Below are 27,040 nucleotides of genomic sequence, written 5' to 3' on the forward strand. Positions count from 1 at the left end.
TACTGTAAACATGAACATATTACCACAGACTTAAAATGAGTTTATTCATGTTGATCAGATTGGTGCAAGTCACATTTTGTAACTAAACATAGAAATAAACAATAAAAACAAGGTGTATGGACCTTAAACGATTGATATAAATTATGAGCAAGTTTGATGGTCGGTTTTATGTTCTCACAGCAAGAAGAGTTTTTCTCAACTACACGAAAGAAGTAATGTAGACATATAAGTTGGATCAGATGTAACAGGATATGGTACATCAACATTTTCAACAAGATACAGACACATTCTAACGGGATATGGTACATCAACATTTTCAACAAGATACAGACACATTCTAACGGGATATGGTACATCAACATTTTCAACAAGATACAGACACATTCTAACGGGATATGGTACATCAACATTTTCAACAAGATACAGACACATTCTAACGGGATATGGTACATCAACATTTTCAACAAGATACAGACACATTCTAACGGGATATGGTACATCAACATTTTCAACAAGATACAGACACATTCTAGATATTATTCATATTGCATTATTCACATCAGTTATCAGAATACATAAAGGCTTAGAAAGTCGGACACAGATGCAGTTCATTTCTTTGGATCTTTATATTTTCCTGCCGACCCCTTCTATTCTCAATGAAATGTTTCGTCAGAGCGTATGGTGGGAGCCGTCTGACTCCGGGGTGTTGTCACGTGACGATATGTACATGTCGTCTGCGGAGAAGCCCTCCTTATGGGTCAACCAGTAGGTCCTGACTATTCCTCTGAACGCTGCCTTTAGCACAGCATCGTCCTAAAAGACATGCATTAATAATCAATTAAAGGTTTCATTGCTTTTCGAAATGTTTTGAAGTCTGCTTGTGTAATACTATCGAGTTGAGAGAGGGATTTAGTTCCACAATTTATGTCCACAATACAACAACATTATGTGTGTTAAAACCAATCAACAAGGACAAGATCAATAATGAAACTCCAAATACTTGCATCGACGCCAATAATTTGCAAAGAAAAAAATGCTAAAAGGGTATGATTCCACACCCCGCAGTAGATTTACAGCAAAACTCAATCTGATATACCGTTTCGCTGACAACATTTTTCGCGATTTAATTTAAAAACGAGAAGAAAAAAATCAAATTTTAGCGGTTTTAGATTTCTGCGATATGATATAAGGGTTGATATCGTTCAACCATTTCACAATAGTTCGCGGATCAATTTTTCGCAATCATCGAAATGTCCCGCAAAATCGCGAAAATATCGTCACCGCGAAATTATCCGGCTATGCGGTAGCTAAACATGTTGTTGAACTGACGATTTGAGTACAAAAAGGTGAAAATTTGACTCTCTACAAAGCTTAACAAACACACATGGCCGTCACATGGGTTCACTTTTATATAGTTTGTATAAAATAAATCTACAGACAATAAAGATCTGATTTCATGGCACATTATTTCATATGAGAACTTGCTACAAATAGAGACAAACTATATTTTGAAAATTGCTAAAACGTTTAGATCGTCTGTTCTGAAAGAAGGCTTCATCAAGACCACGCCAGAGAAGAGCTCTAAAACAGATCATGAAATCCGTTACAGCTGTACATTGTTATAATACATCAAATACACCTATACATACACCTATATATTTGATCAGACATGGCATCACTAATGAATTGTATTCAGTACCTTTTTTTTCTTAAGTGTTCTCTAAAGAGGTCTTCATTCCCATTAATGATGATTTATATTATTATACCTCAAGTGAGAATCCTGCATTCTGATTCGTCGAGAGATATTTGGTATTTTACATTATCACACGGCAGTTAGCATTATGACAATGAGAGACAATAGACACGTTCGTAGCAACCCCCTAGCAACGGGGTTTTTTGACAGTGCAAAATATTAACCGTCCGAAAAAGATGAGCACTCGGTTTTTTTCGACGCCATCTTTGTTTTTTGAAGCGACGCTGCGAAAATGATCTGGAGCTATTTAGTAAAAGTTTTGCCAAATTAGTCTGTCTATTAATATCTTTTTTTTCAAACTAAGTACGGAGCTTTCCGTTTTCAAATATTCGCCTACCGTCCACGCGCTATATGTTGGTTTTTATTAACCCGTCGGTGATTAAAAAGTGAACGGAAGTCATGAGATTACAAGCGTCTTCGTGACGTTGCTTATGTTGAGATTTACAAAAACGTTAAGAATTTGAAAAACGCAGGAGACAAGACAACAAGAATATTTCACTGAATGCTTGTTGTGAGTATTATTTTTACAATGCAGTGGCAATAAGCGCTATGGAAGCTGGTATGTTATTTTACTGTGGAAGTTTGGTACATGAATGTGAGCATGAATGATGTAGGCCTACTATGGGAGAATGTTATAAGGGTGTTTGGATGTGTGATATATTTTAGGAATTGATTTAATTATATATGTTATCTAAATGTTACCGTCGCTGGAATTCGTCATTTGTTGTCTTCTGTCGTCCATGCTGTGTATGTGTATTTCCGTCGCGGGTCAAATGTCATGTGATTGGATGAGAGTTAGGGTGGGTGTGTCAATGTATCGTGAGCACTAATCATTGGTCCGTGTGTTTGATATAGTGTGCACGTGTGTTTTACGGGTAGTACAGAGCTCCTCGAACTGAGACTACTCCGTTGTCGTGTGTGGGCTGACTGTGTTGGTGTTTGTGTCTATGGTGAGTTTATGAAATATTGGTTGCATGTCTGCACTGTCCTTGTGTTGTTGGGGAAGAAGCCGGGAGTTGCCCCTTTATACATGTATGTGTGTGTGTCTCAGCGGTGGCATATAGGTAAGGGGCGACGTGTGTGTTCGTCGTAATATGTAGAGTTGTGAATATATTTAACTACAATAAACCTGTTGAAATGTTTATGTGCGTTGTTTATTTCTCAGTAGGCTAATAGACACCCGAGACCCCTAGATAGAACCTGGGTCAGGTGTGGTGGGCGATACACCTACATTACTGCCGACGGTGAGTTTTCGACTTTTGCTAAAATAAGTAAAATGTTTCAATATATTGCAAATACTTGAAAACTAATTTTATTTCTAGACTTTTGGTATAATAAATTAAATACTACCTGCATTAGAGGGTGACAGTGCCTAGTGTTACCCTCTACTGCAGGTAGTATTTATATAGTAATAATATCGTTATATTACCATGGCACCGTCGTCAGATCGCAGTTCCATTACGTAGCCACCTATTGAATTCAGGATGTCAAATGTAGACTGGCTGATGTGTATCATTCCAGCTAAAAGTAGAGAGGAGATATTCTTATTGAACGATTTGAGTTATATTCCCTAAAATACAAATAGTGTGCTGATTAAAAACGTAAAGGTCATAAAGTTCATTATTGAAGGTAATTATTTTATGAATCCACATGATGTTTGTGAATATTATAGGTTCCGATCAAACACGTATGACATACCATAATTTACCTCTGCTTATGGGTTCCATCTTGGGGACGCAGAATTTAATTTACACTATCAAAACTTTTGTGGAGACCTTTTGATTTCATATGCCACAAATGTAAATAGGTCAATATCCCACATTTATTGCACGACTAAACAATGCTCATTTAATTACCGATGGGCCTGAAATATATGTTTCCTTATGAAAACGATTTGACGAACTTAAACGTACGCCATCTTAACTCTCCATTTTATTGAAATATAATCTATTATGATAACTGAGAGATGGGTAAATATATATAAAAGCTATGCCAGAAACATCAAATGATATAATAATAATATGTGCTAATAATATAGTTATATGAGAGATATACAAGATAACTAGTTACAAATCATTATATCAATGTGATTGTCCTCATTATCACACTTACGCTGGCTAAGGGACTCCATTTTAGCAGCCACATTGACACTTTCTCCAAACAAACAATACCTTGGCATCTTTGTTCCTACCACCCCTGCTACGACGGAACCTACGAGGGAAAACGTGTGCTACTGAAAACTGCAAACATGCGCGATTTAAGTCTGCTAATAACATTCTGCTACGGATTTTCCATTGGAGAGGTCGATACTCGTGGATGAAACAATGTTTCAAATACATTTGTTACTGAAAGCTAGTAACGCTGTACCGACGACTAAATCGCTATACATATTTTTGTCATTGCTATTATATGCTATGTAAATGAAAAATATTATAACAATGTAATGGTATACTTAGCCTTTACTGAGGACAAGAAGGACCCACAACTGAGACATCCACACTGAAGCCGATATGTAAGGAATTAGCTAGTGAATCGGGTAATTAAACTCGCGTCTGAAGTTTGAATGTCTTTGAAACGAATCACTATAAGAAGGGGATACTAACCTGAATGGCAACCTATCCGGAGTTGAAACCGCATTCCTGGAATGTGAGGGATTTTCAAACGTCTTATATGCCACAAAAGGTCAAGAGCCATTGAAGCAATCTCTCCTGCATGTTGTTGGCCATTTGGTGTTGGCACCCCTGGAGTGTGTATACATGTATTTATGCGATTACGTCACGAAATCGTTCCAATTAAATTCTTGGCACCATTCGTCTAAGTTGATGCAAAGATCATATTGGCCAAAACCAAAAATGTTTAAGAGGAAACTATTAACTCAATTTAAAAGATAAGAAAATATACATCAATAATGTTCGAACTGAAAACTCCCGAGACGCAATCGTAAACAGATTTGATGTTTTGGATCAAGTAATATAGAAAGCATACTATGTTGCTTTCCGTAACGATCTCGTGCCTCTTACCGGATACCACCATGTAAGCATCACCGATGGTTTCCACCTTGTACACGTCGTGTTCCTCTATACGTTTGTCGAAACAGGAGAAGAGCTTGTTGAGCATGTTGACGACCTGGAGTGGAGAACTGTTGGAGGAGATCTGTGTGAACCCCACAATATCACCAAAGAACAAGGTGGAGTGTTGGAATGTCTCGGCGACCACTTCCTCGCTCCGCTTTAGTCTCTCGGCCACCGATTTCGGTAACATCTGGTATAGGAGGGTGTCAGTGCAGTTTTTCTCCTGCTTCAATGCTTGTGTTCTACAATGACATAACTGAGCTTAGTGTTGGTAATCCTTATGTTTTATGTATTTATGTAGTGATTGATCATGGTGTAGGCGGATCAGGCAAGAATCTGCAGAATGTTGAAATTCAAATATGAACAAGATCTTATTGTGACGGTACAAAGTCCTTATCTCCACAGAGTGTAATTTGACAAGAGTGACCTCCCCTGAATGATGATGTGACATTGTTTTACCGGTAAATAAATTCTAATTCGCAGAAGAAAAATGCTTTTTGAAGTCACATCATTTCAAGTTAATATATGAGGCACAGCAATGCCTATAATTGTATTAGATTTTTGTTCTTATCCATGTTTCTTTCTGTTCAATTTTGACCAATTGCATGCCGTGGCAGCCATCTTGACTCCTGGTCTGCAAAAGTTGCCCAAAAAATGACCTCAAATTACAACTTGAAAATTACAACAAAAGTGAAGCTAGACCTAAAACGATAATATCTGTGATTATCTGTCCTTGCTGGTAGGTTACGGCATGTTTTGTGAACATGACATCGTATTTCTTTCAGGGATAACGACGTAATGTTCAATAACAAACATTGACGATACAATGAAATTGAATCAGCTGCCCGCACATGTAACCCCGCGATATACAATGACGAGGGATGTGCTTTTAACAGAAAAACGAAGGGAGCATTCACATATCCTTTGGACGGCCGTAACGTATTTATTCGTAATTATGCATTTGCTTGATTTCATGCACCCATTACGAGCCCCACGAAGACCCTATAAAACTATAAAATAATATTAATATTAGTTTTTTTGAAAAGGATATATATATATATATCACTATATTACGTGTCAATATCGATTCGGTCATTGCATTACTGACGCCACAAATCACCTATGAATATGCCCAAATAAGTCAAAAATTGAGGTCTGAAATCCGGACTTTAGTGTGTGCCCAGAAACCTGTCATTGTGAGCTTCATTGTCAAGAGACCGATATGCGGATGGTCTCAAAAGATGGAGGAGATATCAAAGTATAAGAAAATAGAGAGAAAGGGAAAAGGAAGGGGAAATTATCATCGATTTAAAAAAAACCTCCCACGCACAGGTTTTTGCCTCTCATGACCCGTGCGCGGTGACCTTTAGGGGCCTTCCAGTGAAAGTTTTTGCTTGTTTTCCATAAGCACTGTTTGTTATGATCGTGAAAATGGCATCAAACCAAACTCAAGATGCAAACTGATTTCACAAATGACAACTGTTATAACCTACTATCATAATTGAGTCAGGTTTGAACCTTGCCTTGGATATGGCTTTTACATACAGCATTTCCATGATGATGGTATTCTTCAGAGACTAATTACATTTTAATATCTCAACTCGGGAAGAGTTGAGCAAGTACACACTTATTCTTTTGATATTGTGATGAGAAAGGATTGATTGTCATTTATACCACTTCTTTAGCAAATTATTGTATCTAGAGTTAGTATGACGTGACATGGAGGTTATAACAAATTATTTCTAACTGGAGCCAGTATGACGTGACATGGAGGTTATAACAAATTATTTCTAACTGGAGCCAGTATGACGTGACAAGGAGGTGATAACAAATTATTTCTAACTGGAGCCAGTATGACGCGACAAGGAGGTGATAACAAATAATTTCTAACTGGAGCCAGTATGACGAGACAAGAAGGTGATAACAAATTATTTGTAACTGGAGCCAGTATGACGTGACAAGGAGGTGATAACAAATTATTTCTAACTGGAGCCAGAATGACGTGACAAGGAGGTGGTAACAAATTATTTCTAACTGGAGCCAGTATGACGTGACAAGGAGGTGGTAACAAATTATTTCTAACTGGAGCCAGTATGACGTGACAAGGAGGTGGTAACAAATTATTTCTAACTGGAGCCAGTATGACGTGACAAGGAGGTGGTAACAAATTATTTCTAACTGGAGCCAGTATGACGTGACAAAGAGGTGATAACATATTATTTCTAACTGGAGCCAGTATGACGTGAAAAAGTGGTGATAACAAATTATTTCTAACTGGAGCCAGTATGACGTGACAAGAAGGTGATAACAAATTATTTGTAACTGGAGCTAGTATGATGTGACAAGGAGGTGATAACAAATTATTTCTAACTGGAGCCAGTATGACGTGACAAAGAGGTGATAACAAATTATTTGTAACTGGAGCCAGTATGACGTGACATGGAGGTTATAACAAATTATTTCTAACTGAAGCCAGTATGACGTGACAAGGAGGTGATAACAAATTATTTGTAACTGGAGCCAGTATGACGTGACAAAGAGGTGATAACAAATTATTTCTAACTGGAGCCAGTATGACGTGACAAGGAGGTGATAACAAATTATTTCTAACTGGAGCCAGTATGACGTGACAAAGAGGTGATAACAAATTATTTCTAACTGGAGCCAGTATGACGTGACAAGGAGGTGATAACAAATTATTTCTAACTGGAGCCAGTATGACGTGACAAGGAGGTGGTAACAAATTATTTCTAACTGGAGCCAGTATGACGTGACAAAGAGGTGATAACAAATTATTTCTAACTGGAGCCAGTATGACGTGACAAGGAGGTGATAACAAATTATTTCTAACTGGAGCCAGTATGACGCGACAAGGAGGTGATAACAAATTATTTCTAACTGGAGCCAGTATGACGCGACAAGGAGGTGATATTATAGTAGGTTAGAGTCACTATTGCTAAAAGACATATCGCAACTAGATATTCATCCTAGATACTCCAAAGGTTACTACAGGTATAGAATTTTATTTGTTAAGCCACTATCCTTTTTTGGCAAGTTGGTAAAATTTCAACTCGCCAAATTACAAACTTCCTTCGCGCTTTGAAAGTATAATTAAATAAAAAGTAGTTACGTAATATGATTACAGTGTCACTTGCTTTTGTCTTAAGCTCGCATTATGAATAGCAGGATCGATAGTCTTATAAGTAGACTAAATTATATGAAATAAGTCATTTTATAGTCTGTTTAGTACATTGTTTGGACGTCTGGTTCTCGGACTGTCTATATATTGAGAATGGCGAACGATGCATCCCCTCGCCACCCAAGGACAGAGTATTTCAACCAAACTGAACCCCACCATTGATAAGATGGATAATCTATTTTAGAGGGATAAGACCCAAAATTTTCGGATATAGTTTTTTTTCTCTGCTGATTATTCACCTATAGGGTGTGTATAATCAAATATCAAAAAACTGCAGGACAAATTCGCGGTCTTGCAGCCAGATATGTTCGTACGACATGGGACTTCACTTCCACAGGAGCACCGTATTAATTTCAACAATTCATGTGGTGACGATGTTCAGGGAAGAAATTCAGTTATTCTAGTAATGGAACATGTTCCACTACAGATGATCAATCGGCAACGGATATGTGTCAAATTTGAGCTTGGCAGAGTGATATTGAATAATGACTAAGTAAATTCTGCTGTTATTAAAAATTCATCAAGACCTCGATGAACAGTTTAGTAAAATTTGATTATTTTGATGAAGAATCTATATTACAAAAATAACCAATCGACCACAGGTAGTTGTTAAAATGGACTTGTGAAAGTCATGATAAACATTCAAATGCTAAGTAAATATTCTGTTATTCCGCTGTCTATAACAATATGGAATGCAAATGTTTTCTGAATGTATAAATTATGAAAGTAATTTGTTTACAAGAAACTCAAATTGGATGTTTTCCCCTAAAATCAAGTCGTAATACTTCAAAATACATATCGGGATGATTCAATTTAGTAGCCATCTTATCCGGCATTGTTTCTTTCTGTTTTGAGAGTTGTTCGGATTAAAAATCATAAAATCAACTTAATTGTTTTGGAGTTTTCTATTGATGACAAAATATCTAAAAATTATCAAAAAGAGTCACCATAATACTCAGTTACTATTGAAAATATAGCATTTTAGTGATTTGGCGGCCATTTTGGGCGCCATTTTGAATATTTCGAATAGCCCAAATGTGAGAGCTCAACGTCCACATGGATATCTCCATATACCCCAGTGGGAAATAATCAACAAAGGCAAAACTATAAACTATAAGGAGATTTTTGGGCTGCCCCATGGACAACTGGACTAATTAGAATAGTTTGGCGGCCATCTTGAATGCTATTTCGGACGCCATTTTGGATTTTATTCATACGTAGTTTTCAATATACACCTTAAAATTATAAAGACGCAGCCCTTCGTGCCTGAGTGCGAAGCACTTTGAAGGTAACAGATACACGAAAATATAAGAAAAAACACAATATTCAAAATTCAATCCTACACACTGACAGCTTCAGTTTGCGACCGACATTTTTTCATACATATGGGGAGGTTGTGCGTTGCTCTGGTACTGCTCTCCCCATTAAATATATATTAAGCTAATGCAAATGCATATCAGGAGTAATTAAACATTTTTTTATTATTTTTTAAATAATAATAATGACACTTTGAAAATTAAAAGCTATAGAATGCAGTCAAAATATCCACCAAGGCGAAGATGTGCACAAGGAATCATGACGTTACATAACATCAAGAAATGGCGCGAAATCATAAGATTCGCATTCGCGGCACTCCAGGCCTTGAATGGACACTGAGAAATCCGAATCTTTGAGTTCATTTCTTTGAGTTTATGCTAGACATGAAATAAAAAATAAAATAAACAAGTAGAGCTTCGCTCTTCCTATGCCGTGCATGATTCATATTAAAACATCTGGCTGCGCTCTTTTAGGCCTTGCCTTCAGTCATATTAATACTAAATCATACCATCAATTCAGACTATAACACCAGTCTTTTATGTTAAAGAGTTTTGCTTAATTTAAGAAGTTAGCAGCCATATTGTTCGCCATCTTGAATTTCTCGAATTGCCCAAGGGTAAGAGCTCCATACCCGCCTGGATCTCATTATATACACCCTATAGATGAATAATCAGAGGAGAAAACAAGAGGCCCAAGGGCCTTAACGGTCATCTGACTACCTTGGCAATAATCATATAGGAAATAAATTAGATATAGTGTCATGGTAGCCATCTTCGATTTGGGATCAACCAGAGATGTAATAACATTTTGTCGGGACCATGTCAGAATCATTTCATGCAAGTTTCAGCCAAATTGCACCGGTAGAACTTGAGAAGAAGTTAAAAATGTGTTTTCAAGATAGCGGCGGTGGCGGCCATCTTTGATTTCGGATCAACACAACAACACTTTGTCGGGACCATGTCAGTATCATTTCATGCAAGTTTCAGCCAAATCGCACCGGTAGAACTTGAGAAGAAGTTCAAAATGTGTTTTCAACATGGCGGCTATGGCGGCCATCTTGGATTTCGGATCGACCCGAAAAATAACAACACTTTGTCGGGACCATGTCAGGAACATTTCATGCAAGTTTCAGCCAAATCGCACCGGTAGAACTTGAGAAGAAGTTCAAAATGTGTTTTCAAGATGGCGGCTGTGGCGGCCATCTTGGATTTCGGATCGACCCGAAAAATAACAACACTTTTTCGGAGCTATGTCAGAATCATTTCATGCAAGTGTCAGCCAAATTACACCGGTAGAACTTGAGAAGAAGTTCAAAATGTGTATTCAAGATGGCGGCTGTGGCAGCCATCTTGGATTTCGGATCGACCCGAAAAAATAACAACACTTTGTCGGGACCATGTCAGTATTATTTCATGCAAGTTTCAACCAAATCGCACCGGTAGAACTTGAGAAGAAGTTCAAAATGTGTTTTCAAGATGGCGGTTATGGTGGCCATCTTGGATTTCGGATCGACCCGAAAAATAACAACACTTTGTCGGGACCATGTCAGGATCATTTCATGCAAGTTTCAGCAGATCAAAATTTGTTTACAAGATGGCGGCTGTAGCGGCCATCTTGGATTTCGGATCGACCCGAAAAATAACAACACTTCTTCGGATCTATGTCAGAATCATTTCATGCAAGTTTCAGCCGTTCAAAATGTGTTTACAAGATGGCGGCTGTGGCGGCCATGGTGGCCATCTTGGATTTCGCATCGACCCGAAAAATAACAACACTTCTTCGGATCTATGTCAGAATCATTTCATGCAAGTTTCAGCCAAATTGCACCGGTAGAACTTGAGAAGAAGTTCAAAATGTGTATTCAAGATGGCGGCTGTGGCGGCCATCTTTGATTTCGGATCGACCCGAAAAATAACAACACTTCTTCGGAACTATGTCAGAATCATTTCATTCAAGTTTCAGCCAAATTGCACCGGTAGAACTTGAGAAGAAGTTCAAAATGTGTTTTCAAGATGGCGGCTGTGGCGGCCATCTTGGATTTCGGATCGACCCGAAAAATAACAACACTTTTTCGGAGCTATGTCAGAATCATTTCATGCAAGTGTCAGCCAAATTACACCGGTAGAACTTGAGAAGAAGTTCAAAATGTGTATTCAAGATGGCGGCTGTGGCAGCCATCTTGGATTTCGGATCGACCCGAAAAAATAACAACACTTTGTCGGGACCATGTCAGTATTATTTCATGCAAGTTTCAACCAAATCGCACCGGTAGAACTTGAGAAGAAGTTCAAAATGTGTTTTCAAGATGGCGGTTATGGTGGCCATCTTGGATTTCGGATCGACCCGAAAAATAACAACACTTTGTCGGGACCATGTCAGGATCATTTCGTGCAAGTTTCAGCAGATCAAAATTTGTTTACAAGATGGCGGCTGTAGCGGCCATCTTGGATTTCGGATCGACCCGAAAAATAACAACACTTCTTCGGATCTATGTCAGAATCATTTCATGCAAGTTTCAGCCGTTCAAAATGTGTTTACAAGATGGCGGCTGTGGCGGCCATGGTGGCCATCTTGGATTTCGCATCGACCCGAAAAATAACAACACTTCTTCGGATCTATGTCAGAATCATTTCATGCAAGTTTCAGCCAAATTGCACCGGTAGAACTTGAGAAGAAGTTCAAAATGTGTATTCAAGATGGCGGCTGTGGCGGCCATCTTTGATTTCGGATCGACCCGAAAAATAACAACACTTCTTCGGAACTATGTCAGAATCATTTCATTCAAGTTTCAGCCAAATTGCACCGGTAGAACTTGAGAAGAAGTTCAAAATGTGTATTCAAGATGGCGGCTGTGGCGGCCATCTTGGATTTCGGATCGACCCGAAAAATAACAACACTTTGTCGGGACCATGTCAGGATCATTTCATGCAAGTTTCAGCCTAATCGCACCGGTAGAACTGGAGAAGAAGTTCAAAATGTGAAAAGTTAACGCACGGCGGACGGCGCACGGCGCACGGCGGACGACGACGGACGAAACATGACGACTATAGGTCATCAGATGACCTAAAAAATATCAGAAAATTTTGGGTCATACACCTCCGCGTCTGGGCTATTTATACAACACTTTGCAAAACCAACCAGAACTGAAAAATATTACATATTAAGTTCAATAGAAGAAGTGTAGTTTTACCACGAATAAAATAGTATGAGTATGCAAGACCCTAGCACGTTTATTATTATTTTTATAGTACAATGATCAGTGCAACCAATCAGAACACAATTTAAATTGCATCATATTTCGATTTGGTGCTAAATGTTTGAAAATTTTTCTTGAATTTGTTGAAATAATTTCAGTCACACTAATTCATAGTTAAACAATCAATTCATTCTCGAATACGTACCTGGTAGCGATGGAAATTGAATACTTTTGGATTTGTGACGTCAGTGAGTAAACTCCGAATACCAAAAGAGGACATATCAACAAAAACGCACCAAAAATGAATGAAAAGATGGTAATGTTGCGAATACTTTTCCCTGAATTTTCTTCCAAAATGGCGTCGATTTCTGACGCAATCGTCAGTTGGATGTCTCTGATGACGTCCTGGTAAAACGTCATATTTCGGTCCCAGCTGTCAGCCATTGTTAGGGACCCGTCTGCTGCCGATGTGACGTTAGAGCGAATCTCATTACGCATACTCCTGATGCTTTCGAATATCATTGGATGGTCGTTCAAACTTGTATCATAGATTTCAAAGGCGATTTCTGATAGCTGTGTGGCGAATCGAAAGGTTACATTAGCAATATCCTGACTTTCTAGAAACATTAGGTATTCCTCACGATTTCGGAAGTATCCCAGGGCGTAAAACGTAACTCCGTACCCACGTTCTCTCCCGATGTTCTCGCTTGTTACAATGATCTCTTGGTAGGCAACTAGACTTTTCCAGATCGACTCGGAGCTCGCCACTGAAATTGCCTCATACAACCACTTGATGAATACATCAATGCAGTCAGAATAGAAAAGTATTTCCCCTCTAGTTGTAAGCATGATGATGTCTAGTTCATATCGATGTTTGGCAAGATAAGCAGTGAACGCCTCTTTTGTCTGGAACTCTGGACGTTTGTTATTGACACTCACAGGCCATGACGACAGATTAGCCAGTGCACCATCCGTGTCGATGTAACGTCTCAAAAGACGACCTTTGGTGTCCGGACCAATCCTGCTGGCATACAGGGTACTCATATCTCGCTCCCGCTGAAAGTAGCGAAGGAATGTACCAAGCTCACGTCCAAGGTACAAATCTTGGCGAATCGTGATGAGCTTGGAATAAGTATTCAAAGTTCCTGCGAAGAAATTAGCCGTAATGCCTAGGAGAGCTACTATTGGAATCATCACTATAGCCAGCATTTTCACCATTTGCTTTTGCTTGCCGGCATTAGAGATAGGGTTGCCTGCGAGAAGAGGAAAATTGCGACTAATTCAATATGCATTTATCAATTGCAAAACATGTACACATTGTATATGTTGAAATATACAATATCTATTTGTTGTTTCATTTTGTCAGCGATTATCTACCTAACTAGCCACGGGGTCGGTTTCTACCACTACGGCGTTTCGTAAACACTTAACATACTGTATAGTTAACTGATGTGAGAGTAGTCCAGATGAATTAGGTAGATAGAACACTTCTTATTTCTCATTAAATTCCAAAGCACCAAGAAAATGTCTAAAGGTATTGGCAAGAATTCCAGAAGCCCTCCTTTATCACACTCAAGAAAGGACTGACAGAGGAGCATTTGGTGAACGATCCTCAGCTATTAGACAAACCGGCAGGAGGACTTCCTAATTCCGATTGTGGATCAGTTGACCATGACACCAGACACACTAGCACATTGCGAAAATTATGTTTTGCACGTAATAAGAGAAACAAATGTATGCACCAAACATTTGAATAACAATAACAATGGAAGAAAATACTAGTACCTCAATAGAGAAAGAAACCAAAGAAAATACAAATCCTATTTGGCACTGATTTGACAGAATGGTGGGTCTAGATTTAACAGGAAGAAGTATGTCATTAATTGACCTTGAAGTTGGATACGAAAAATGGCCAATTTAACTATGGTGATCAGTCCAGTAAAGAAGGAAAAATGGGATGTAGACTTCAACATAAACGCGAATATCTATCTCCCTTATTTTGTCTATCTCCCCAGCAAAATGCTCGGCTGGCCATATACGTAGACTCTTGCTTCAGAATGAAGCAGAGGGGACTACTAAGATTTGAATTTGGAGTATATATTTAATCATATGACCACATCTTCCACCATGAGATGGATCAGAACGGATAACATCTTTTGATAGAGGAGATGTAAGAATGGTGAGAATGGCTGGTAACTAGGGTTAATAGAATGGAGATGTAAGTATGGTGGGAGTTGCTAGTAACTAGGGTTAATAGAATGGAGATTTAAGTATAGTGAGAGTTGCTGGTAACTAGAGTTAATAAATGAAGATGTAAGTATGGTGAGAGTTGCTGATAATTATGGTTAATAGAATGGAGATGTAGGTGAGGTGAGAGTTGCTGGTAACAAGCGTTAAAAGAATGGAAATGTAATATGGTGAGAGTTGCTGGTAACTAGGGTTAATATAATTGAAATGTATGTATGGTGAGAGTTGCTGGTAAATAGGGTTAAAAGAATGAATATGAAAATATGGTGAAATTAACTGGTAACTAGGGTTAATAGAATGGAGATGTAGGTAAGGTGAGAAATGCGGATAACTAGGGCTAATAGAACGGAGATGTATATATGGTGAGAGTCACTGGTAACTAGGGTTAATAGAATGGAGATGTAAGTATGGTTAAGTTGCTTGTAATTAGGGTTAACAGAAAGGAGATAAAAGTATGATGAGGTTAACTTGTAACAAGGGTTAATAGAATGGAAATGCCAGTATGGTGAGAGTTGCTGGTAACTAGGCTTAATAAAATGGAGATGTAAATATGGTGAGTGGCTGGTAACTAGGGTTAATAGAATGGAAATACCAGTATGGTGAGAGTTGCTGGTAACTAGGCTTAATAAAATGGAGATGTAAATATGGTGAGTGGTTGGTAACAAGGGTTAATAGAATGGAAATGTAATATGGTGAGAGTTGCTGGTAACTAGGCTTAATAAAATGGAGATGTAAATATGGTGAGTGGCTGGTAACTAGGGTTAATAGAATGGAAATGCCAGTATGGTGAGAGTTGCTGGTAACTAGGCTTAATAAAATGGAGATGTAAATATGGTGAGTGGCTGGTAACTAGGGTTAACAGAATGGAAATGTAATATGGTGAGAGTTGCTGGTAACTAGGATTAATAGAATGGAAATGCCAGTATGGTGAGAGTTGCTGGTAACTAGGCTTAATAAAATGGAGATGTAAATATGGTGAGTGGCTGGTAACTAGGGTTAACAGAATGGAAATGCCAGTATGGTGAGAGTAGGTGGTAACTAGCTATAGGCTTAATAAAATGGAGATGTAAATATGGTGAGTGGCTGGTATCTATGGTTAACAGAATGGAAATGCCAGTATGGTGAGAGTAGGTGGTAACTAGGCTTAATAAAATGGAGATGCAAATATGGTGAGTGGCTGGTAACTAGGTATAAATAGAGATTGAACAGTGTTTTGATTGCGTTAAAGGTTGTATGAACGCAATGGGATACAGACATATTCAATGTAGCGCGTTAGCGCTACATGTAGAATATGTCTGTATCCCATTGCGTTCATACCACCTTTAACGCAATCAAAACACGTTAAAGGTGGTATGAACGCAATGGGATACAGACATATTCAATGTAGCGCGCTAGCGCTACATGTAGAATATGTCTGTATCCCATTGCGTTCATACCACCTTTAACGCAATCGAAACACTGTTCAATCTTTATATTTACATAAATAAGTCTCCTTTTACGTCAAATTTTAAACGGTGATGGTTGCTAAGTTGGGTAACTACGGTAGTCAGGATGACCGAAGATATAGTTCCGATTGTTGAATGTTATAGCTGCAGTTTGATTTGAAATATAACAATGACACCTTTAATTATTTTTAAATTATATTTTTTTCCAATTTGATAATGTATCAATAATGTCCATTTCGAATAAAAATTGAGATAACCGAGGCGGAGCGACTACCGGTATCGTTGTCAGGGTAGTGATGCGGTCCGAAGTGGAGCGAGCCGCCATATTTGATTTTCAACCGAGGAAAGTAACTGTGAAATAGTCTGTTGATCAAATGGTATGAGTGTTGAGCTGCTGAATGTTTTATAATGTATGTATCGGTCTACATACGCGATATAGACTAAATTCTTCATAGTCACGACTTTTATTTTATTGAACGGATGATAGACAAGTGTTTGCATGGTGTGTGACTGACTTAACTATGGAATTCCTTGAACATTCCTGAGGAAAGCCCCCGGTTGTAGACCCGACCAGCGATTCTTTTTGTTGTTTATTACCGTTACAATGCTTGAACACATATACATTTTAATTGGATCTAATAACAACTCTTTATTATTATTTTGAATCCGATAACGATGAAACTTTGTTTACATTTCATACAGTAGGCCAACCGAGTAGGCTAATGACGAGCATGTTATTGTCTGTGCCGCCTAAGGATCAGTCTTGAGACAAATAGAAGACCGAAATCGTTTTTTTAGTTTATTATTAATTCAAAGCAAATCTGTCATCTGTGAAAAGGTAAAATGTAAATTAAGTAATTATAGTTTATTTAGATTATCATATGACGCAAAATCTTACTGAAGCGTAAACTAGAAATAGTCCGATCCTACTTAGGTATTGTATTCATACGTCGTTGCGTTTACGCTAATTTGAACGCAACTCCCTTCCCGTTGACTATATAGAGGCATATGTAAATATTAGAATGTAAATGTAAGCATGGTGAGAGTGGCTGGTAACTAGGCTTTATAGAATGGAGATGTAAATATGGTGAGAGTTACTGTTAACGAGGGTTGATAGAATGAAGATGTAAGTATGGTGGGAGTTGTTGGTAACTAGGGTTAATAAAATGAAGATGTAGGTATGGTGGGAGTTGCTAGTAACTAGGGTTAATAGAATGGATATGTAAGTATAGTGAGAGTTGTTGGTAACTAGGGTTAATAAAATGAAGATATAAGTATGGTGAGAGTGCCTGGTAACTAGGGTTAATATAATTGAGATGTAATTATGGTGAGAGCTTCTGATAACTAGGGTTCATAGAATGGAGATGCAAGTATGGTGAGAGTTGTTGGTACTGTAACTAGGGTTAATAGAACGGAGATGTAAATATGGTGGGCCTTGCTGGTAACTAGGGTTAAAAGAATGGAGATGCAGGTATGGTGAGCGTTGCTGGTAACTAGGGTTGATAGAATGGTGATGTAATTATGGTGAGAGTTTCTGATAACTAGGGTTAATAGAATGGAGATGAAAGTATGGTGAGAGTTGCTGGTAACTATGGTTAATAGAATGGAGATGTAGATTAGGTGAGAGTTGTTGGTTACAAGCCTTAAAAGAATGGAAATGTTATATGGTGAGAGTTGTTGCTAACTAGGGTTAATAGAATTGAGATGTAAGTATGGTGAGAGGTGCTGATAAATAGGGTTAAAAGAATCGAGATGTAAATATGGTGAGAGTTACTGGTAACTAGGGTTAATAGAATGGAGATGTACGCATGGTGAGAGTTGCTGGTAACTAGGGTTAATAGAATGAAGATGTAAGTATGGTGAGTGTGGCTGGTAACTAGAGTTAATAGAATGGAGATGTAAGTATGGTGAGTGTAGCTGGTAACTAGAGTTAATAGAATGGAGATGTAAATATGATGAGAGTTAGTGGTAACTAGGGTTAATATAATGTAGATGTAAATATGGTAAGAGTGGCTGGTAACTAGGGTTAATAGAATGGAAATGTAATATGGTGAGAGTTGCTGGTACAAGGGTTAATAGAATGTAGATGTAAATATGATGAGAGTTACTGGTAGCTAGGGTTAATAGAATGAAGATGTAAATATAGTGAGAGTTAGTGGCAACTAGGGTTGATAGAATTAAAATGTAACAAGAGGCCCATGGGCCTTAACGGTCACCTGTGTTCAGATACAGAATGAAACAAAGACATGCATATAAACACTATATATTTGCCCATCAGGCCCTTGAAGTCAGTCAGTGATTTTATAAATTTGACTTTTTAATCTATGAAGATTATTTGGTTCCATCAAATCTGTGAAATCAGAAGAAAGATTTTTGAAATGTTATCCATTTTGACCCCTTTTGGCCCCACCCCTCTGACCCCTGGGGGTCGGCCAGGACCAATATGGATATGATGTTAAAATGCTATCTCAGACTAATAATTCTAACCCAGTTTGACTAATTTCCTATGAAAAATAGTCAAATAATGTTCATAAATGTGTTTTTCCTATATAAACTAAAGTAAACTTGACCCCCTCCCCAGAGGGAAACATGGGACCCCAGGGCCATGAAATTCACAATTTTTGTAAAGGACTTTAAGACCTTTCAATCTATGCAGAGTATTTGATTCTACCAGTTCCAGAATTTCAGAAGAAGATTTTTGAAGTTTTAGCCTATTTGACCCGTTTTGGCCCCGCCCCTAAGGCCCCTTGGGATCAGTCATAGAAAATTTGGTAATAAGATTCAATGGTCATCACATAGGGATAATTCTGACTACAATTGACTAATTTCCTATTATAATGACTAAATAATGCTCAAAAATGTCTTTTCCCTTTATAAACTACAGTAAACTTACCCCCCTCCCCAGGGGGAAACCTGAGACCCAAGGGTCATATAATTCACAATTTTCATAAAACACCTTAAGACCTGCCTTTTTTATGACGAGTATTTGATTCTACCATTTCCAGTATTTAAGAAGAAGATTTTTAAAGTTTTAGCCTATTTGCCCCTTTTGGCCCCGCCCCTGTGCCCTGAGGGGGTTGACCAGGACCAATATAGATATAATATTTAAATGTTATCTCAGGCTAATAATTCTAAACAAGTTTGACTCATTTCCTATGAAAATTGAGCAAAAAATGCTCATAAATGTGTTTTCCCTATATAAACTATAGTAAACTTGACCCCCTCCCCAGGGGGAAAACGTGATGGGTCATATAATTCACAATTTTCATAAAACACCTTAAGACCTGTCCATCTAAGAAGAGTATTTGGTTCTACCATTTCCAGTATTTAAGAAGAAAATTTTTAAAGTTTTAGCCTATTTGCCCCTTTTGGCCCCGCCCCTCTGCCCGAGGGGGTTGACCAGGACCAATATAGATATGATATTAAAATGTTATCTCAGGCTAATAATTCTAAACAAGTTCGACTCATTTCCTATGAAAATTGAGCAAAAAATGCTCATAAATGTGTTTTCCCTAGTAAACTTGACCCCCTCCCCAGGGGGAAACGTGAGACCCCAGGGTCATATAATTCACAATTTTTGTTAAGGACCTCAAGACCTTTCCATCTATGAGTATGTGATTCTACCATTTCCAGGATTTCAGAAGAAGATTTTTGTAGTTATAGCCTATTTGACCCCTTTTGACCCCACCCCTAAGGCCCCTGGGGGTCAGTTATGGAAAATTGGTTAATAGGATTCAATGGCCATCTCATACGGATAATTCTGACAATATTTGACTCATTTCCTATTACAAATGATCAAATAATACTCAAAAATGTGTTTTCCCTATATAAACTATAGTAAACTTAACCCCCTCCCCAGGGGGAAACGTGAGACCCCAGGGTCATATAATTCACAATTTTTGTAAAGGACCTCAAGACCTTTCCATCTACGAAGAGTATGTGATTCTACCATTTCCAGGATTTCAGAAGAAGATTTTTGTAGTTATAGCCTATTTGACCCCTTTTGACCCCGCCCCTAAGGCCCCTGGGGGTCAGTTATGGAAAATTGGTTAATAGGATTCAATGGCCATCTCATACGGATAATTCTGACAATATTTGACTCATTTCCTATTACAAATGATCAAATAATACTCAAAAATGTGTTTTCCCTATATAAACTATAGTAAACTTAACCCCCTCCCCAGGGGGAAACCTGAGACCCCAGGGTCATATAATTCACAATTTTTGTAAAGGACCTCAAGACCTTTCCATCTACGAAGAGTATGTGATTCTACCATTTCCAGGATTTCAGAAGAAGATTTTTGAAGTTATAGCCTATTTGACCCCTTTTGACCCCGCCCCTAAGGCCACTGGGGGTCAGTTATGGAAAATTGGTTAATAGGATTCAATGGCCATCTCATACGGATAATTCTGACAATATTTGACTCATTTCCTATTACAAATGATCAAATAATACTCAAAAATGTGTTTTCCCTATATAAACTATAGTAAACTTAACCCCCTCCCCAGGGGGAAACCTGAGACCCCAGGGTCATATAATTCACAATTTTTGTAAAGGACCTTAGGACCTTTCTATCTATGAAGAGTATTTAATTCCATCACATCTGTGAGTGGAGAAGAAGATTTTTGAAATTTTAGTCAATTTTACCCCTTTTAGCCCCTCCCATAGCTCCCTGGGGGGTGGGGACCATATAATTCACAATTTTGATTGGCCTTATGCCTTAGAAGGTTTGTGCAAAATTTCATTGAAATTGCTTCAGCAGTTTTGGAGAAGAAGTTGAAAATGTAAATTGTTTACGGACATACGACGGACGACGCACGACGCACGACGGACGACGGACGACGACGGACAAAAGGCGATTAGAATAGGTCACTTGAGACTTCGTCTCAGGTGACCTAAAAAAATGTGAGAGTTCCTGGTAACTATGGTTAATAGAATGTAGATGTAAATATGGTGAGATTTAGTGGTAACTAGGGTTAATATAATGGAGATGTAAGTATGGTGAGTGTGGCTGGTAACTAGAGTTAATAGAATGGAGATGTAAATATGATGAGAGTTAGTGGTAACTAGGGTTAATAGAATGTAGATGTAAATATGATGAGAGTTACTGGTAGCTAGGGTTAATAGAATGAAGATGTAAATATAGTGAGAGTTAGTGGTAACTAGGGTGTATAGAATGAAAATGTAAATATGGTGAAAGTTGCTAGTAACTAGTGTAAATAGAATGTAGATGTAAATATGGTGAAAGTTGCTAGTAACTAGGGTTAATAGAATGGAAATGTAAGCATGGTGAGAGTGGCTGGTAACTAGGGTTAATAGAATGGAAATACAAGTATGGTGAGAGTTGCTGGTACATGTAACTAGAGTTAATGGAATGGAGATGCAAGTATGGTGAGACTTGCTGGTAACTAGGGTTAATAGAAAGGAGATGTAAGTATGGTGAGAGTTAGTGGTACCTAGGGTTGAAAGAATAAAAATGTAAAAATGGTGAGAGTTACTGGCAACTAGGGTTAATAGAATGGAGATGTAAATATTGTGAGATTTAGTGGTACCTAGGGTTGATAGAATGAAAATGTAAAAATGGTGAGAGTTACTAGTAACTAGGGTTAATAGAATGTAGATGTAAATATTGTGAGAGTTACTGGTAACTAGGGTAATAGAATGTAGATGTAAATATGGAGAGAGTGGCTGGTAACTATGGTTAATATAATGTAGATGTAAATATGGTGATAGTTACTGGTAACTAGAGTTAATATAATGAAGATGTAGATATGGTGAGAGTTAGTGGTAACTAGGGTTGATAGAATGGAAATGTAAAAATGGTGAGAGTTACTGGTATCTAGGGTTTCTAGAATGTAGATGTAAATATGGAGAGAGATTGCTGGTAATTAGGTTTAATAGAATGGAGATGTATGTATTGTGAGAGTTGCTAGTAACTAGCGCTGATAAAATGGAGATGTAAATATGGTGACTGGCTGGTAACTAGGGTTAATAGAATGAAAATGTAAGCATGGTGAGAGTGGCTTGTAACTAGGGTTGATAGAATGGAGGTGTAAATAAGGTGAGAGTTGCTGCTAAGTTGGGTTAATAGAAAGGAGATGTAAGCATGATGAGAGTTGCTGGTAACTAGGGTTAATAGAATGGAGATGCAAGTATGGTGAGAGTTGCTGGTAACTAGGGTTAATAGAATGGAAACAAAAGTATGACGAGAATTGCTGGTAACTAGGGTTGATAAAATGGAGGTGTAAATAAGGTGAGAGTTGCTGGTAACTAGGGTAAATAGAATGGAATCAAAAGTATGGTGAGAGTTGCTGGTACATGTAACTATGGTTAATAGAATGGAAATGCAAGTATGGTGATAGTTTCTTATAACAAGGGTTAATAGAATGGAATTGTAAGTATGGCGAGAGTTGCTGGTAACTAGGGTAAGTAAAAAGGGGATGTAAGTATTGTGAGAGTTCCTGGTAACTATGGTTAATAGAATGTAGATGTAAATATGGTGAGATTTAGTGGTAACTAGGGTTAATATAATGTAGATGTAAATATGGTAAGAGTGGCTGGTAACTAGGGTTGATAGAATGAAAATGTGAAAATGGTGAGAGTTGCTGGTAGCTGGTGTTAATAGAATGTAGATGTAAATATGGTGAAAGTTGCTAGTAACTAGGGTTAATAGAATGGAAATGTAAGTATGGTGAGAGTGGCTGGTAACTAGGGTTAATAGAATGGAAATACAAGCATGGTGAGAGTTGCTGGTACATGTAACTAGAGTTAATAGAATGGAGATGCAAGTATGGTGAGACTTGCTGGTAACTAGGGTTAATAGAAAGGAGATGTAAGTATGGTGAGTGTGGCTGGTAACTAGAGTTAATAGAATGAAGATGTAAATATGGTGAGAGTTAGTGGTAACTAGGGTTGATAGAATAAAAATGTAAAAATGGTGAGAGTTACTGGTAACTAGGGTTAATAGAATGTAGATGTAAATATGGTGAAAGTGGCTGGTAACTATGGTTAATAGAATAGAAATGTAATATGGTGAGAGTTGCTTGTATTTAGGGTTAATAGAATGTAGATGTAAATATGGTTATAGTTACTGGTAACTAGGGTTAATAGAATGAAGATGTAGATATGGTGAGAGTTAGTGGTAACTTGGGTTGATAGAATGGAAATGTAAAAATGGTGAGAGTTACTGGTATCTAAGGTTTTTAGAATGTAGATGTAAATATGGTGAGAGATTGCTGGTAACTAGGTTTAATAGAATGGAGATGTAAGTATTGTGAGAGTTGCTAGTAACTAGCGCTGATAAAATGGAGATGTAAATATGGTGAGTGGCTGGTAACTAGTGTTAATAGAATGGAGATGCAAGTATGGTGAGAGTTGCTGGTAACTAGGGTTAATAGAATGGAAACAAAAGTATGGTGAGAGTTGCTGGTAAATGTAACTAGGGTTAATAGAATGGAGATGTAAGTATGGTGAGAGTTTCTTGTAACAAGGGTTAATAGAATGGAGATGCAAGTATGGCGAGACTTGCTGGTAACTAGGGTTAATAGAATGGAAACAACAGTACGGTGAGAGTTGCTGGTAACTAAGGTTAATAGAATGGAGATGTAAGTATTGTGAGAGTTGTTGGTAACTAGGGTTAATATAATGGAGATGCAAGTATGGTGAGAGTTGCTGGTAACTAGGGTTAATAGAATGGAAACAAAAGTACGGTGAGAGTTGCTGGTAAGTAAGGTTAATAGAATGGAGATGCAAGTATTGTGAGAGTTGCTGGTAACTAGGGTTAAAAGAATGGAATCAAAAGTACGGTGAGAGTTGCTGGTACATGTAACTATGGTTAATAGAATGGAAATGCAAGTATGGTGAGAGTTTCTTATAACAAGAGTTAATAGAATGGCCGGAATTGTAAGTATGGCGAGAGTTGCTGGTAACTAGGGTAAGTAGAAAGGAGATGTAAGTATTGTGAGAGTTGTTGGTAACTAGGGTTAATAGAATGGAGATGTAAGTATGGTGAGAGTCACTGGTAACTAGGGTTGATAGAATGGAGATGTAAGTATGGTGAGAGTAACTGGTAAGTAGAGTTAATAGAATGGAAATGTTAATATGGTGAGTGCCTGGTAACTAGGTTTAATAGAATGTAAATGTAAGCATGGTGAGAGTGGCTGGTAACTAGGGTTAATAGAATGGAGATGTAAATATGGTGAGAGTTGCTGGTAACTAGGGTTGATAGAATGGAAATGTAAGTATGGTGAGAGTGGCTGGTACAGGGTTAATAGAATGCAGATGTATGTATGGCGGAGTGTTGCTAGTAACTAAGGTTAATAGAATTGGAGATGGAAGTATGGTGGCTGGTACATTTGTAACTAGGGTTAATAGAATGGAGATGTACATATCACAATTTACACCAAGCATGTCACTTTGTTTCGAAATTATGGCATTAAAGAAGAAATTAAGAAAAATAAATAAAAGTTTAAAGACACAAATTATTATGTTTCATTTTCACTGTAAACGATAACTGATAGTTCTATTTATAGTTAAGTTTCTAATCAAACTGATGAATGAGTATTAAGACTTTTGACACGTACCTTTACAGACAGACTGACAACGGTTATCATCTCCTCTTAGAATCAACATGTCGATGATACTCTCACTCATTTTTGAGTTACTCAGGGCGGCCATCTTTGATAATTTCGACTGCTGGCTACCCATCTGTTTTATTTTGTTTTTTGTAAAAGTCCCCATTTTCTACAAATAAAAAATATTTTTCCATATTTTGCATGGCACATGCATTGAACTGATTGATTTCCAAAAATAAATTTTATCAAACATTGAAACAATTATAAGGTGGTTTAGCAGAAGTCCCATGCCAGTTACTTCTAGATTCCCTTACAATGTAGCAATAGAAGCCGAGAGAGCATAATAAAACAATGTTTTACTACCTTAAGCTGTGTGATATCCGAGGTTGTCTTAGTTGTTTCTGTTTCTATTCCCGGGATATCGTCTCATAAAGACTCAATTTTCGAGTCCAGTTTTCTTTTGTCTTAGTTGTCCAGATTTCTGATCAAGGATACTTTCTAAAGAGTCGATATTTCGGGTCCATTGTTCTTTTCGTTCATAGCTTATCTGTCGGCAGGTTATGAGTTTTCATGACTTTGATATCCGAATGTCTAGTTTTGGTCCGACCTTTGGTCATACGTACCCAGTGGGTAATGCTTGTCTTGATGAACCTAATTTACCTCAAAATGCGCAGATAAACTATAGCTAATTAACATCGACTACCGTAAGCCATTATTGTTGATAATAAGACTAAATCCATGACATTTTATACCAATACAGATTAATTATGGTAGAGAAAGTATGTAATTATTGCTTGGATGTACCGATCCTATTATATTATCATTGTAAATATTATGTGATAAACAGGGTATTGATTCCGGATAATGGTTGTGTTGACAGACTGTAAACACGTCACGTGCTTGTGATGGTTATAACCTATGAAGCTTGATCAAAATTACAAGATAGCATTATGTGACCGTCTCAAATTTGATTAATAATCCGTCTTCACACCAAGTCCTTATCCACAATTGGAAATCATCATGTAACAGAAGCTCAAACTAAAATTAAAAATGACAATCAGATTCCCCGACAGATATCACCACAAGCCCTCCACCTTTACTGACCGCTAGTTGGCCATGGTGGTTGGTGCATTGCCAGTTTTCCTCCACTATCTAATATAAGTCTAGCACGCCCTAAACATCACCATGGCTGTTTAATAGGATGTTACACTAATTAACCCATGGATAAGCGTCTTGACATAACACCACGTCTACCCTAGACATTTATCGAGTGAATTATTGAAACGAATGAATGTGAAGTTTTGGAGGAAAAGAGAAACAAAAAAAATAATCTACGTCTGACAATGGAAAGAGGATCTTTTCTCAGCTTTTCAAACTTTTACTACATATTACTACATATATATTTGAGAATGATCCTTTCAGTACTTTCTGAGATATAAAACACTAACAAACTTCAATAATCAAAATCAAAGATGGCTACCGGTCGGCCATCTTGTTGACCGATCAGTCTCAAAATGCAATATGCACAACTAGGGCCCAAAGGGAACTTACATTTGAAATTTGAGAATGACCCCATCAGTACTTTCTGAGAAATAGCAATAACAATCTTTAACTATTAATATCCAAGATGGCTGCCTGGTGTTCATCTTGTTGACCGATCAGTCCAAACACTCAATATGCATAACTAAGGCTCTAGGGGAACATACATATGAAATTTGAGAATGGTCCCTTCAGTACCTTTTGAGAAATAGCGATAACGAACTTTAACTACCAAAATCCAAGATGGCTGACTAGCGGCCATCTTGTTCCCCGATTAGTCCAAAAATGTGATATGCATAACAAGGGCCCTAGCTAGGGGAACATGCATATGAAATTTGAGAATGATCCCTTTAGTACATTTGAGAAATAGTGATAACAAACTTTGAATATCAAATTCCAAGATGGCTGTCTGGCGGCCATCTTGTTGACCGATTAGTCCAAAAATGTAATATGCATAACTAAGGCCCTAGGGGAACCTACATATGAAATTTGAGAATGATCCCTTTAGTACTTCTGAGAAATAGTGATAACAAACTTTGAATATCAAAATCCGAGATGGCTGACTGGCTGCCATCTTGTTGACCGATTGGTTCCAAAATGCAATATGCACTACAAGGGCCCCTTAGGGGAACCTTCATATGAAATTTAAGAACGATCCCTTAATAACTCTGATATCTAGTATCTGCGAGCAAGTTCTTA

General features: G+C 37.7%; 1 protein-coding gene across 1 annotated transcript; it reads right to left on the reverse strand.

Annotated features, from left to right (window-relative positions):
- Window positions 1-25: 25 nt before the first annotated feature.
- On the reverse strand, window positions 26-25,419 carry LOC138320426 (uncharacterized). Its single transcript, XM_069263383.1, has 8 exons — window positions 25,166-25,419; window positions 24,812-24,971; window positions 12,742-13,789; window positions 4,774-5,066; window positions 4,357-4,494; window positions 3,866-3,964; window positions 3,183-3,274; window positions 26-813 (listed from the first exon to the last, which is right to left on the reverse strand). Exons 2-8 carry the CDS (start codon window positions 24,966-24,968, stop codon window positions 670-672), a joined length of 1,971 nt encoding a protein of 656 aa, XP_069119484.1. The 5' UTR covers window positions 24,969-24,971; window positions 25,166-25,419; the 3' UTR covers window positions 26-669.
- Between the last annotated feature and the right edge of the window lie 1,621 nt (window positions 25,420-27,040).

This window comes from Argopecten irradians, chromosome 4 (genome assembly GCF_041381155.1).
Source record: "Argopecten irradians isolate NY chromosome 4, Ai_NY, whole genome shotgun sequence".
Classification (NCBI taxonomy): Eukaryota; Metazoa; Mollusca; class Bivalvia; order Pectinida; family Pectinidae; genus Argopecten; species Argopecten irradians.